At 39.1% G+C, this 13013-nt stretch overlaps 1 protein-coding gene across 5 annotated transcripts in view; it reads left to right on the forward strand.

Moving 5' to 3' along the window:
* Window positions 1-6398, forward strand: part of NEDD4 (NEDD4 E3 ubiquitin protein ligase) — a 51039-nt gene extending 44641 nt beyond the window's left edge. For all 5 annotated transcript variants that reach the window (XM_053954901.1, XM_053954897.1, XM_053954899.1 and 2 more), the window contains 7 exons: window positions 447-520; window positions 676-736; window positions 1314-1373; window positions 1471-1578; window positions 2174-2270; window positions 4457-4529; window positions 4607-6398. In XM_053954901.1, the coding sequence (XP_053810876.1) occupies window positions 447-520; window positions 676-736; window positions 1314-1373; window positions 1471-1578; window positions 2174-2270; window positions 4457-4529; window positions 4607-4709 (576 nt within the window). In that variant the 3' untranslated portion in view covers window positions 4710-6398. The remainder of the gene's footprint in view (window positions 1-446; window positions 521-675; window positions 737-1313; window positions 1374-1470; window positions 1579-2173; window positions 2271-4456; window positions 4530-4606) is intronic.
* Window positions 6399-13013: the final 6615 nt, after the last annotated feature.

The raw sequence follows: 13013 nt of genomic DNA on the forward strand, positions 1-13013 counted from the left end.
ATGTACATCCATGATAACTGAAAATGAGATATTTGCCTTCTGAGGTTCTAGTAGTATAAGTCACTTTGTTAGAGAGATTGATTCACTTACTGGGATGCTTGCTGAAGTGGTTTCTGTAATTGTTTTTCCTTGAGATTTGGAATATGCAATGGGTCATGGAATATGCAATTAGAGAAGTGTGCCTTACTCTGCACCTGTGTGTGGTCTTGGGTGGTGTGCTGTAGCAGGTCAGAAAAAATTGAGGTTTCCCATTGCACCCCTTAATAATACAACATTTTTTAAAAAATGTACCACATTCTATTTATTAGGTGACCTGTGTAACTGGATCTGTTTCTCACAGTTCTCAAATTCTGCAGTCTTCAAGAGTTGCATGAATTACCTAATATTAACATAGGAATTCTGTTACATTCACCTTGTTGAAGACCTGTTCTGTGCATTGCATTTAGACCCATCAGCATGAACTGAAAAGTGGCGGATCAGAAATAGTTGTGACCAACAAGAACAAGAGAGACTACATTCAGTGAGTAGTGGCTGCTGTGTGCAGTGTACCTCAGTGGATTGCCCTCTAGCACAGGGGCTCTGTGTTAGCTTTATTTACAAAAGGAAGTTGTTGCTCTGTGTATAAATCACTTTTATTTTAAATGCGGTTTTGTTTGGGTTTTTTTATTTTTGCAGTCTTGTAATTCAGTGGAGATTTGTGAGCCGAGTACAGAAACAAATGACAGCCTTTAAAGAGGTATAGTTTTAATCACAAAATACATTTTTCTAATAGTTTGTTGCATCTGATATTAAGATTTTTTGGACACCCTGAAGACCCACTAATAATTTTATTTAAAGTATTAAAAAAGGCAGTGATACTGTTTGTAGTGTCAGCTTTGAATTATTTCAGAGTTAAAAATACTTTGTATGCTTTTACTGAGGTGTTTAATTCATCTTGAAAAATTTGCTTATTTCTTAATCCTGACTGACAGCTTTAGCTGTAGAGCAAACTATTTAATGACCTCTGCAGAAATTAAACTTAATTTAATTATATTAGTTTGATTTAAACTAGGCAATTTACCCTTTTTTGTACAAATTGTATTACATAGATGATATTCAGACTTCCGTACTCATAATTCAGTGTACAACAGTAATGGTGTGAGAAATCAATTAAAAGTACTGTAATGAAACTGAGGACTACTGGTGTCCAAACATCTGTATGTGATATATTGCTTTGGCTGTGTTTACCAAAGCCTCTAAATATCCTTCTTTGTGACAAAAAATGCTAAAATAATGTTGCCTTGATTTTTACAAACTTCCCTCATCTTTTTCAGGGCTTTTTTGAACTAATACCACAGGATCTAATTAAAATTTTTGATGAAAATGAGCTAGAGGTAGGTGTATCATGGGAAAGAAAGCAAATTATGTTGAAACTTTAGTTTACTGACTTAAAGTTTGGTGTTGTTTGTTTGTTTTTTTTTATCTGTGTAGTTATTAATGTGTGGATTGGGAGATGTGGACGTGGCTGATTGGAAACTACACACAAAATACAAAAATGGCTACAACATAAACCATCAAGTAATACAGTGGTTCTGGAAGGTATCATGAAGTTCTAATATTTTCTTATTGAAAACGTGTTCAAAAGCTGCTGCCTTTCTGCTACGTTATAGTTTGATTCATTAAAAGGTTGGGTAAATATTATTTGACCATTAAAATTCCAGAGAAAGTAAGAAAAGTAAAGATGAGATGCATGGTAAGAATGTAAATGCAATATTGATGATTGCTTCTTCAAAAAAATCCCTGTCTGACTGGGGTTAAAAATATTTGTGTAGGTTTTCCTGGCATGGTTACACTAAAGAGGTGTTAAACTCTTCTGTTTAATAAATTACAGGAATTTGGCTTCTAGTTCATAACATAAGAAACTTCAAAGAAAGTAGGGGGCCAAATCTTCAAGGGAAGCATTTTAACAGCCTGCTGAGCAGTAACCATACTCTTGTTACAGTGCCATTAAAAAATTGTTGATTTCATAGCTTTAAGCAATAGGCAGAGAATTAGACTGTATGTGTCACTAAAAAAAAATGCATATGTATATCCTAGATAATGATTTAAAGGTAGATACTATGTTGCATAAGTCTACTAGCTTAAAACCTTAATTTAAAAAGAAATCTTTAATTGTAATCATTATCATACATAGGCAGTCTTAATGATGGACTCTGAAAAGAGAATAAGATTGCTCCAGTTTGTTACTGGCACATCACGTGTTCCCATGAATGGGTTTGCTGAGCTGTATGGTGAGTACTTAAGATTATCTTCACAATTAAGTAACAAAGAACCTGATACCAACATTGTCCTGAGGTTTGACTTCAGACATTGTCAATTTTTTTTTCAAATTTTGTTTTAAAATTTAGTATGTACTGGCAGTTATAAGAAACAAAGTTAGAGAAGAGTCACTTTTATCACATGTTGCCCATGTTCTATATGGGAGCATATTGTTTTAATTCTGGTTTTGGAAGTTTTTAAATACATAGGAGTTCTCAAATGAATGTGGATCTTTAAAGTTCTCAAGAGCTGCAAAAATCCCTGTTTAACACATGATTGAGCTTGAAGAAAATTCTCAGTTATCCAAGATCTGATTACAAAGACATGCTGGCATCAGCAGTTAACTTCAGTTCCACAACTGCTTTTATCTGCTCACAAGCCATGGTTGTACAGATGCAGTTGTTTGTAAGGATATACTCCAAAGGGGACCACTGAAATGTCATGAGTTAAACATAAAGTCAGAAGAAAAGTACTGAACATACAACATTGAGACTGAGACAAGCAGAGGACAGCAGGGAGCAAATTTCAATAGCAAAGCCAGAAAAGCCGCTGTGGGCAGACTGCAGGCAAGCAGATAGAGCAGCCCACAAAGGGTGGGGAGGCTTGGCTTAGGGGAAGTTTGTTCTCAGCTGCCATCAGTTGTTACGTTTTCTGCTAGACTACTTTATTAAGGCTAAAAGTGCTTCAGATGCTGTGCAAATGACTGAATAGCCTAACTTGCCTCTTTGATTAAGCATTTCCTTTTTTATAAACATGACATTTATTTGTTTATAAAACAAAAGGATTGTGAACAAGACCACCCATCTTGTGTTTCCATGTCTTCATTTTCATCATAAACTCTTAGTTTATTTTTTTCTGTTCCATCAGTAAATGAGTTGTAAGTTGCAGTGGGCAGAACAGTGTGCTCAGCAGGCTTAGCCATGTGTTTGCTGCTGCACCTGAGCCTTGGCATTGCTGGTGTTACATACAGCATGTGCTCATTGCAGGGGAGCCCAGTCAGAATTCTGCTGCCTCAGGAGCTCTGCTTATTTGTCTAAGAACACTACTAGAGACAGAACTAAGAATTGATACAGGGCATGAAACTGCTGAAGTTCTTGGCTTCCTTCTGTCTAGGGATTAAATTATACTTGAGCAGTTTTCTGTAGTTGTATTCACTCACTCGTTAATGAAAAATTCAACTAGCAGTTGTCTTGTGCACTTTATTTCTCTTGCAGTTATTTCTGCTTTACTGTGGCCAGCATGCCGTCCTTACTAAACCCCAGTAACAATTATATTTCCTGTACCTTGTGTTTATAGTCTGTATGTGGTTTTTCAGTGTTTGTGCTGGTCCGTGGCGCTTTGCTGCTGCCGGGCTGTTCCCTTCCCCGCCCGCTCCGCAGCCCTGGAGCCGCTCCCTGGCGGAGATCTCCCTCTCGTGGCACGGCCGGGCGCTCCTGTTCCTCAAACGCGAGTGCTCCCAGCTCGGGAGCAAACCCAGCCGCGCTGGAGCGCCGGGACACTGAACAGCCATTCTCTGACATAGGGCAGTTCTTGTCTTTCTCTTTTCTTAACTGCAGTCATCTCCCAGCTTAAGAAAACGCTTATAAAATGCTCCTTACATCTACTTGGTGAGAATTGAGAAGTCCAAGAAACTTAGAGATGAGATGCTGTTAAGACAGTTGTTGAAGGATAGGGGGAGCTGTGGCTGCCTTTGCTAGCCAAAAAATAAGAACACCCTGGGAGTATACATATGATTGCCATGTTTCCAGAAATTCTCAGTTACTCTGTTTTTGTTGCTGTATAGGTAGGGTGGACATTGACTACTTTCTACCAGCTTGGCACATGGTGATAAACATGTATACGTTTTTATATGCAAAATTTATAAAATTGTCTTGTCCAGAAAGCTTCAATGCTGGCTACTCTGCATGTACATTTAGGTCTTAGGCTTCTGCACTTCAGATGTAAAAGTCTCTTGAAACTGAGGTACAGCAAGAAATTATTAAAATACAGGGGGTTTGGGATTATTGACTATTACATTTTATAGTCTGTATTTTATTCATATAGATAGCGCCTTCAAATGTCACTTCGATTACAAAACCCCCAAATATGCCATCATTTGAATCTCTGATTATAAAAGGATTTCATAATAGGGTGAAAATCGATGTGTTCTTTTCTTCAGGTTCAAATGGACCACAGTTGTTCACAGTTGAACAGTGGGGTACCCCTGAAAAACTGCCAAGAGCTCATACCTGGTGAGTATTTAATTCAGATAAATTATGATCTCTAGTAAAAGTGATAAAATACTGAAGAGTTTTCATTTGTTTTTCAGCTTTAATCGCTTGGATTTGCCTCCATATGACTCATTTGAAGATTTATGGGATAAACTTCTTCTAGCGATTGAAAACACTCAGGGTTTTGATGGGGTTGATTAAGACACAGACATAAATTATGTTGGTCCAGTGCTGCAATTTCATTTTAAGGGTTTACAAACAAATCTGAATTTTCCAGGGACTACCATGGTATTTAGTCACATGGCTATTGAATCTTCATAGTATCATGTGTAAAATAACTAAGTATTAAAAATCACTAACTTTTGAAAATGTATTTTGTCATTTCCATAGTTTTTTGTATTTGCTGATACATGCAATATTGGATCAGCCAGTGCCAAGTAAGTCAAAAACTAAAATGTTTTACAGTTGTGTCTTGTACAATATTTGGGACTGTCCTGCAATAAACTACTAAAGTAAAGCTGTGAAGAAATCTTTGCAGAGGATTTAAATTTGATTTGCTGCTTTAAGAGGAGCAACTGAAATTGTTAAACTGTTTTAAAGAAAACCCAGCCAAACAAAAAAACCCAACAAACTTCATGTATTACAATATCATAATTTGTGCTGCTTCAGGCTCTTTGCAACAGATCTGCCCAAAGCACCTTATCATTCAGCATATTAGATAAAACATTGGAAAACATTTGTTTGCAGAACACTGACTGCAGACACAGTTGTTAGACTTCTGTTTCTAACTTGCTTTTGCTAAAACAGTGTAACAAACCCAAGATTTTTATATAAAACAGATAAGCAGCATAATTCTGAGTTTTAATGAGAAATTATATCCATTTTTTGTTTGAATTTGTATACTGCTGTTGGTTAATTGAGTGTTCATCACTTTTTTGGATAAATTTGTAGTTGAACGATAATATTTTCAATTCAACCTTTTGCAACAAATCAATCTTAAAGTGAAATTTGTATGGATATCATTCAGTATTTAGTTACTGATAGTTAGAGGCCTTTATTATCCATTCTTGCAGTATTGCACTACATAACAATAAAGAACATGTTTACAGGGTTTTCTGGGCCAAATTCAGCAGTCTGTTATGTGCAGACTCCTCGGAACTGCATGGAGGTTATGCACGTGATCAGGTGCAGAATTTGGTTCTGTGATATGTTTACAGGTTGCTAGTTTCTACAGATGCATTTTTATATTTTTTTCTCCAGTGTTAGTCTAGAAACCAAATTTGTTAATACAGTATAACCAAAGTCATAACCAACAATGTGCAATGTATTGTAGATCAATTTGTCCTATATAAATATTAGTTTGATTTCTTTTGTAAATGTGGGTCTTTTTTGTATTAATATTAACTTTTTTTTTTGAGCAAGTGCTGGTTAAAATTATTAGCAAAGTTGGTTCTGAAAGAAAACAAATTGGTTTGTATACCTGGCTTGCTCAAATTTTAACATTTTATTACAATTATGATCTGAGGAAATGACAGTACCTGGCTTTGGCCACCAAATTTCTGTTCAGTCACAGTCTTTATAAATATGCAAGAAGGAAGTGTAGCACCTGTCTCTCTGAAGATACGTAAATTATGTAACAAGTGTTAATGGGTCTTAAGGGATATTTAAAATCCCACTTTGTTTTATCCTTTGACTAGGTCATTAGGACTGAGAGTATTACATGTAAATAAAGGTAACTTATACAAATTTCCCAAATCTATATGCAGTTTTGTAAAACGTGAATGATATATCAGTAAATCTGTATAGATTTGAATGTAGCAGGTTTTGTTGCATACTTTAAAGTATAAAATAAGAATCTTGAGAGCAGTAAATAAAAGTTTATTCTAATAAGTTGTGATTCAGTTCTTTGAAGTACAAATCAGTAATCTTGAAATAGCAAGAATTGAGTAATTTTTGTACTCCTAGGCAGGCCACAGCAGTAGTTCCACCACAACATGCTTTTGCAGAGCAGTGAAGATGCAGCAGTGCTGTTTCCTGGCTTTCTGCTCCTGAGATGTGCAGCCATGGAAAAACACACATTGTGTTTTTATAGAAGCTCTGGATCACTGTCAGCCTTCAGTGCATGGCCAGCCTAGAGATGCTGAGGGGAGGCCACTGAGCAGGTGAGGCAGGAACAGGCTCCTCCCTGCTCTGGGAACCTTCCTGGCAGGTGCACAGCTGGGTGGGGAGTGGGAGAGGGGCCCTGAAACCCTGCACCAGCAGCAGGGAGTGCCCAGCAGCAGGTCCTTCCTTTAAACTGTTTGTGGGGGAGTGGTGATAGCAGCTTGTGCTTAAGTAAAGGAGAGGTTGCTGGTGCTGAGTATCATAGAATGGCCTAGGTGGAAAGGGGACCTTGAAGATCATCCAGTTCCAGCCCCCTGCCATGGGCAGAGACACCTTCCACCAGACCAGGCTGTTCAAAGCCCCATCCAACCTGGCCCTGGACACCTCCAGGGATGGGGCAGCCACAGCTTCTCTGGGCAACCTGTGCCAGTGCTTCACCATCCTCACAGTGAGTTTTTCCTAATACCTAATCTAAACCTAATCTCTTTCAATTTGAACCCATTCCCCCTCGTTCTGTCACTACATGCCTTGCCCTATCTATCCTCTAAGTTCCCTTTTGGTATTGGAAGGCCACAACTAGGTCACCTTGAAGCCTTCTCTTTTCCAGAACAATGCCAGTTCTCTCAGCCTTTCTTTAGAGGAGACGTGCTCCAACCCCCTGGTTGCAGGGCAAATGGGGCAGGGTGATGGGAGTGAAGCAGCCTTTGTGGAGAATGGCACAGGCTGAAGAGGGCCTGCCTTGTGTGCCTGAACACAAGAGGCAGCCAGGAAAAAGCCAGGGAGGAATAAAAGACATGGCTCGTATTGCTGGATGGAGCGAGGACTGCAGAAGGGACAACAGGCTGGTGCAGACCCTTATGGGAACATTCTGGTCAGGGCTTGCCCTTGGCTGCTCTTTGTCATGAGGAAGGGAGCAGGGTGGTTTTTGTAGCTTCTCAAGGAATTCTGGAGTTGTAAACCAGGCTCTCACATCTGTGGGCAGGGCAGTGCAGGGGGAAGCAACCTGGGGGGCTTTTGTAGGCTGTCATGAACATGAGCAAGGGTGCAGTCTTGGGCAACCATGGAGATGCTCTTTGGGATCTGCTGCATGGCCCTTTGTACTTGTATTTTCTGCACATCATCTGTATTCCCTGAAGCACATACACAGAGAGAGAGGGGGGAGGAAACTCCAGAGATGCTCCTATGAACACCCATTTTTTTCACCAGAAACACAGTTCTGCATGTCAGCTGCAGATTTCTTACTGTGGCAATGCAGAGGAGAGGTTAACAGCTGCTTCCTTGTGAGCCAGCAACCAGCTCTGTCCCACTGATTTCATTGCTCTTAATTGCCCAGGTGAGGGGTAAGGAAGAAAAGTTTCTCAGGTAGGTAAGAACTAATTTGCTGGGGAAAAAATGGATATAGGGTTGATGTTTAGTAAGAGACTTTGTGCAGATCTGGTTAAGAAACATAGATCTATGAAGAGACTGAGAGATGAAAAAGATCTTGAGAAAAATGTGCATTCTAGGGCAGGGGATGGGTCACAACAGGAGGCAAAGGATGACTGAACAGAAATTGTTTTACTTTCCTCAGCTTTGAAAACACCACATTGAAAATTCAGGGGAGTTTGTGACTGCAGTTTTCTGGGCTGCTCCAAGCTGGAGAGCTGTAAGCAAAACACTTCCCTCCTGTTGGTTGTGGCTTCTGCAGCTCAGTACTGATTCCAGGCATCTTGTATAGAACCTGGAGACCCCAGTGGAGGCTCTGCCCGGGAATTGGACTCTTGGCTGGGCTGGGAGTGGCCACAGGCCTCCCTGGGCACTGGAGATGGCTGGGCCAAGCCCCTGGGGTCAGTGGGTGATGGGGCACAGCAGGGATGTGAGCTGCTGGCATGGGGGTTAGATGTGTTAGGATGGTGTGAAACCTCCGGGAAGCTTTTCAGGGGCTGAACTTCCCTAGGAAGTTAAACTATTCCTGTTGCATGTTTAATAAGGCTGGTGGTCGTGTTTATTTGTGTGTTAATTATTACAGTTATATAGTAAAGGGTGTTTCTGAATAAATAGTTATGATGCTTTTGAAGGGAATTTATTTAGCCGAAAAAAGGTAAGTATATAGATTAACCTCGACAAAGACTTGCAGTGGAAACTTTAAAATTTCTTCTTTACTCTGAAGGTTATGTCTGTGTAACTGCTCTGCAGTCTGGTGGTAGGGAAATGAGACTTTAGGCATGAAGGAGACACATTCAACACTCACTTGGAGGTTTGGGGCAGTGGGTGTTGTCGGTTTTTCCCTTCAAAATTAATTTCTCTCAACAGGCTGGGTGTTACTTGTATCAAGTCTCTCACTTCTCAAGGTGCTGCAGGTGATTCTTCAGCATTCTGGCTGCATCGTGAGGTAGAGCTATGGGTTAAGAGGAAGTGAAAACCAATTATTTCTATAGAAAGTGCCATTGAGTCTTCACTTATGCAGTTGGAAGAACACATGACTTAAATTATTTTTAATTAAAAGAATTAAAATTTAATTCTAATTGTATTAAATTTTATTATTATTTAATATTATTACATTTAATTTTAATAATAAAATATTTCAAAATCACATCTGTAGCATATCAAACAAGTTGGGGTTTTTTTATTAGAGACTAGGACTGATGCATAAAACCTGGGCAAAATACATGAATGTAAACTACTAATTTTCCTTCTTTATCCTGTTTATTTCTAACTGCACTATTTCATACATACACTTACTTTGTAAGCTATATAGTTTCTTGACATCTGATTTGTTCTGCAGATCCATAGCACAGTTTGGTGCTATTTCACTAATTGATGACATCTTTACAAAAATCTGCTCACGTGTCCTTGAAATCCATGTCTGCCTCTGGCATACTGTCAGTGTGGAACATGTCCTGGATCAACACACGTTTCCTTTTTTTTTTTTTCTTTGTGTACTTTTGTCAGTGCAATTTCAGCATTACTTCCAAATATATGATACTCATCAATTCCCTAGGGTGGGAATTGCATTGTGGCAGTGGTAACATGTTAAAACATATGAAATACTTAAAACTGAATTTGTGTACTTCTAAATATTGTCTTCGTTTTACCGATTTCTTGTGGGGTCAAAAATAATGTCAGTTGTTAGGAGACGAGATTCTTTTATCTGCTATTTTTTATGCTGTCTGTTCATGTGTGTTTTCTGTTTCTCATTAATTAGTTTGTTGTGGTGCTTGAGTTTTTCACATAGGATCTTATGATACTATTTTTCTATGAGATTTTGCTTTTTATCAGTTTGTTTATTTTAATATCTCCCCTTTTTTATGAACTATTAAGATTCACTCTGCTGTTCTTATGATGTGAACTGAGAGGAACTACTTTATCTGCAGTCTGACCACCACCAAGGAGCCATACCTCTGGTGGCCTAGAAGCATGTTTTTGAAATGTCTGTACATTTAAAAGACAACCCACACGTACCATCTTCCATGGTCATAATTGGGAATTAAGCATTTAACAGCTGCCATTTTGCTCTGCAGCATCACAGAATCAGTAGGAGATGCAAGCACAAGCTGTGGTGTTCTTATACTAAATCATTTTTCTTTGAAGTGGAGACTTAATTGCTTTTTCTCTGTGGAACATATATCACTAGCACGCTAATCAGAATACAAACAACTCACAAAGGGGATAATGAGGGAGAACTTCCATGTAATGCTTGGTTTATTGTCCACGTGATTCTGTAGAAAAATGTTTTGTTTTGCTGAGCTGTGCTTAATTTGAGGTTTCTTGCTTAATGAGACTTCAAACAAATTTTGCATTGTAGGTTTCAGGTTCTCATCCCAGAGAGAGGCTTGGGATTTTGGGGAGGGGGAGGCCAAGCGGCTTGGAAAACCTAAACAGACATTAAGTAAGTGAGCCTGCCTCTTGAGGAAAGACAGATAAGGCAGCTTTCCCAAATGTGAAACTTCCCATTGAAATAAGCCACAGTCTAAAAACATTCATTACAATTCATTTTTCTTAACCTATTCTGAGTTTAATTCAATGGCAAATGTTTTCGTAATTGTTAACTTTTCTGATATTTTCTACAAGCTGAAATATTTCTGATTGGAGTTTTGTTTTGAGGGCTGGGAAGTATGACCTTTTAGAGGCTGTGAATACACCTCCTCCTATGCACTGCTGCTTGGGAGTGTGCAAAATGCTAAAGGTTTAAATCAAATTGCCCCGAGGACTGCTTACTGACCTTTTGAATGCAAAGCTGTCAAAACCTTCAACTATACTTCAGCTAGAGAAGAACATTTAAGGCAGATCAATGCAAATAGAAAACAATGTGGTTTTGACTTTAGGTAATTCCTAGTTAGTGAAAAACAGTTCCTGTGCTGCAAGAGCTGCTGGACGCAAACCCGCACTGTGAAGTAGTTGCTGTGAGTAACATGTAATAGTTCTTTTTCAGGGAAAACCTTTTATAATCTACTGAAGAAATTAGAAGTTTTCATTAATTGCCAAATCCTGATATAGTTATTTGAGCAGGATGCTTCATTGACTTCAAAGGGATTTTTGTCTACTTAAGGAATGCAGGGTCAGGCCCTTAACTAGTGATAACTTTCTTCAGTGGGTTGTCAGATATGACAAACTATGCCACTTTAATAGAAGTTAGCCAGGCCAGGCCATGCCATGCCATCCCTTTGTCTGGAAAATCTGCTTTCTTCCTTTGCCCAAGTAAAGGAATTTCTCTATGTAAGATATTAGAAATTACTCTCTAGCTGCAGCTGTGGTTAATGAGAATATATTATTATATGATGAACAGCTACAACACATTATTTTCTAGTTATGATAACTTTGTAATAAATTCAGTTTCAGAAAGTGTTTGATGGAGTAATGAGCCCCCCCATTTTATGTATTGCTACTCAGCAATTAGTTGTCCATCCTTAATAGATTTATGCCTAATTAGTTGTTCATGCACTATTGCTTGCTGTAATGCAGAGTTTTAAATAAATGCCTGCCTTTCTATGTAGACCTACAGAAATGGGCCCAAAACCAGGGGACTGAGAAGCTGTTTATTCCTATTTTGGGTCTCAGTCCAGTAGTTCGAGACATCCTGTGCTGAGGACTCACAGAATAATTATTTTGCAGGTTAGTAAAAACTAATTCCTTGTGCTTTATCAGATTGTTAGAAGTGCTTTTCTTAGTTTAATTAAAGGTTAGCCATCAAAATGTGGGGTGCTGCTTCATCCAATATAATATAATTGAGCTCTATTAATATATAGCTAAAAATTATTGGTTTGCAAATTAATTAATTTTACAATTCTCCACACTGAGAATTTGGAGTCTGACTATAAGCCTTTCTAAGAATAGATTTTCATTTATATAGATGTCTACAATTCTGTGAAGATAAGAGGTGAAGTTGAAATTTTGCATGCTCACATAGACCTGAATTTGAAAGACGAACAACATTTTGGTCACGTAAATGCTTTTTTGTTCTGGAAAAGTTCCAGCTATTTAATTGACTCTGAAGGTGCAAACAGGCTGGATCAGTTGATCTCTCACTGGAGAAAGAAATTAATCTTGATCAGGCTGTATGTAAGTGAAGCAGCTCCATCAGTCGGTGTGGGGCTGCAGCTGCTGCGGGGCTGGGCCATGGTGGGAGCGGGCTCCAAGATGTGACTGGGGGTGTCCTGCACTGGAGGTGTTAGCAGGGCAGGCTCCAACTGAAGCCAGCAGGAGTTTGAAAACCCAGCAGGATTTGGAGGGCTGCTGTCTGTATGGTGAAGGTTGGCTCTGGTTAGGCATCGTGCTTCGGGTGCTGCAGCTTGCTGAGGCTGGGTGGGGTGGCCCCAGCTGCTCCAGATGGGACTTCCACCTAGTGACTTGCAGTGGCCTGGTCCTCAGTGAGCACATTAGGCCAATTTAACTCCCTGACTTTCATAACTGCCCCACACACATGGCACACATACTTTTTTTCCCTAGTTACTTAGCATGAACATTTTGGTGTGTATTCCATATGTGCATTATTTAAACAGTACAAGTTCTGTCATGTGCAAGCATCTGGACACTGTGGTCTTACAGAGGTATCTGAAGACAAGTAACAGCAAAATGTTATTTAGCATTTAGCAAGCATAATCCTGGACTAATGATTAGCAGCACAGATAGCTGGATAGCAGCACAGTTACACTATGAGCACCTTTAACTGCTGGTTGCTCTCCTGATGCATTATGCAGCCATACCTGTACGTACCACAGGCTAAATTGAACCAGGGAATTAATTCCAGCAAAACAAAACAAAAGTTGTAATTTGCTCCCCAAGTTATTTCTATCAGTATTAGTTCTCTTGATTCCTCACTTGGCCACCCAACATCTTTGCAACTGGCAGTGCCTATGCTGGAGTGGAAGTGCTGAATTGCATTAAACTGAGGGCACCTGGGGATGTACTTCCAGCAGAGTTTCT

The sequence above is a fragment of the Vidua chalybeata genome, chromosome 13 (genome assembly GCF_026979565.1).
Source record: "Vidua chalybeata isolate OUT-0048 chromosome 13, bVidCha1 merged haplotype, whole genome shotgun sequence".
Lineage (NCBI taxonomy): Eukaryota > Metazoa > Chordata > Aves > Passeriformes > Viduidae > Vidua > Vidua chalybeata.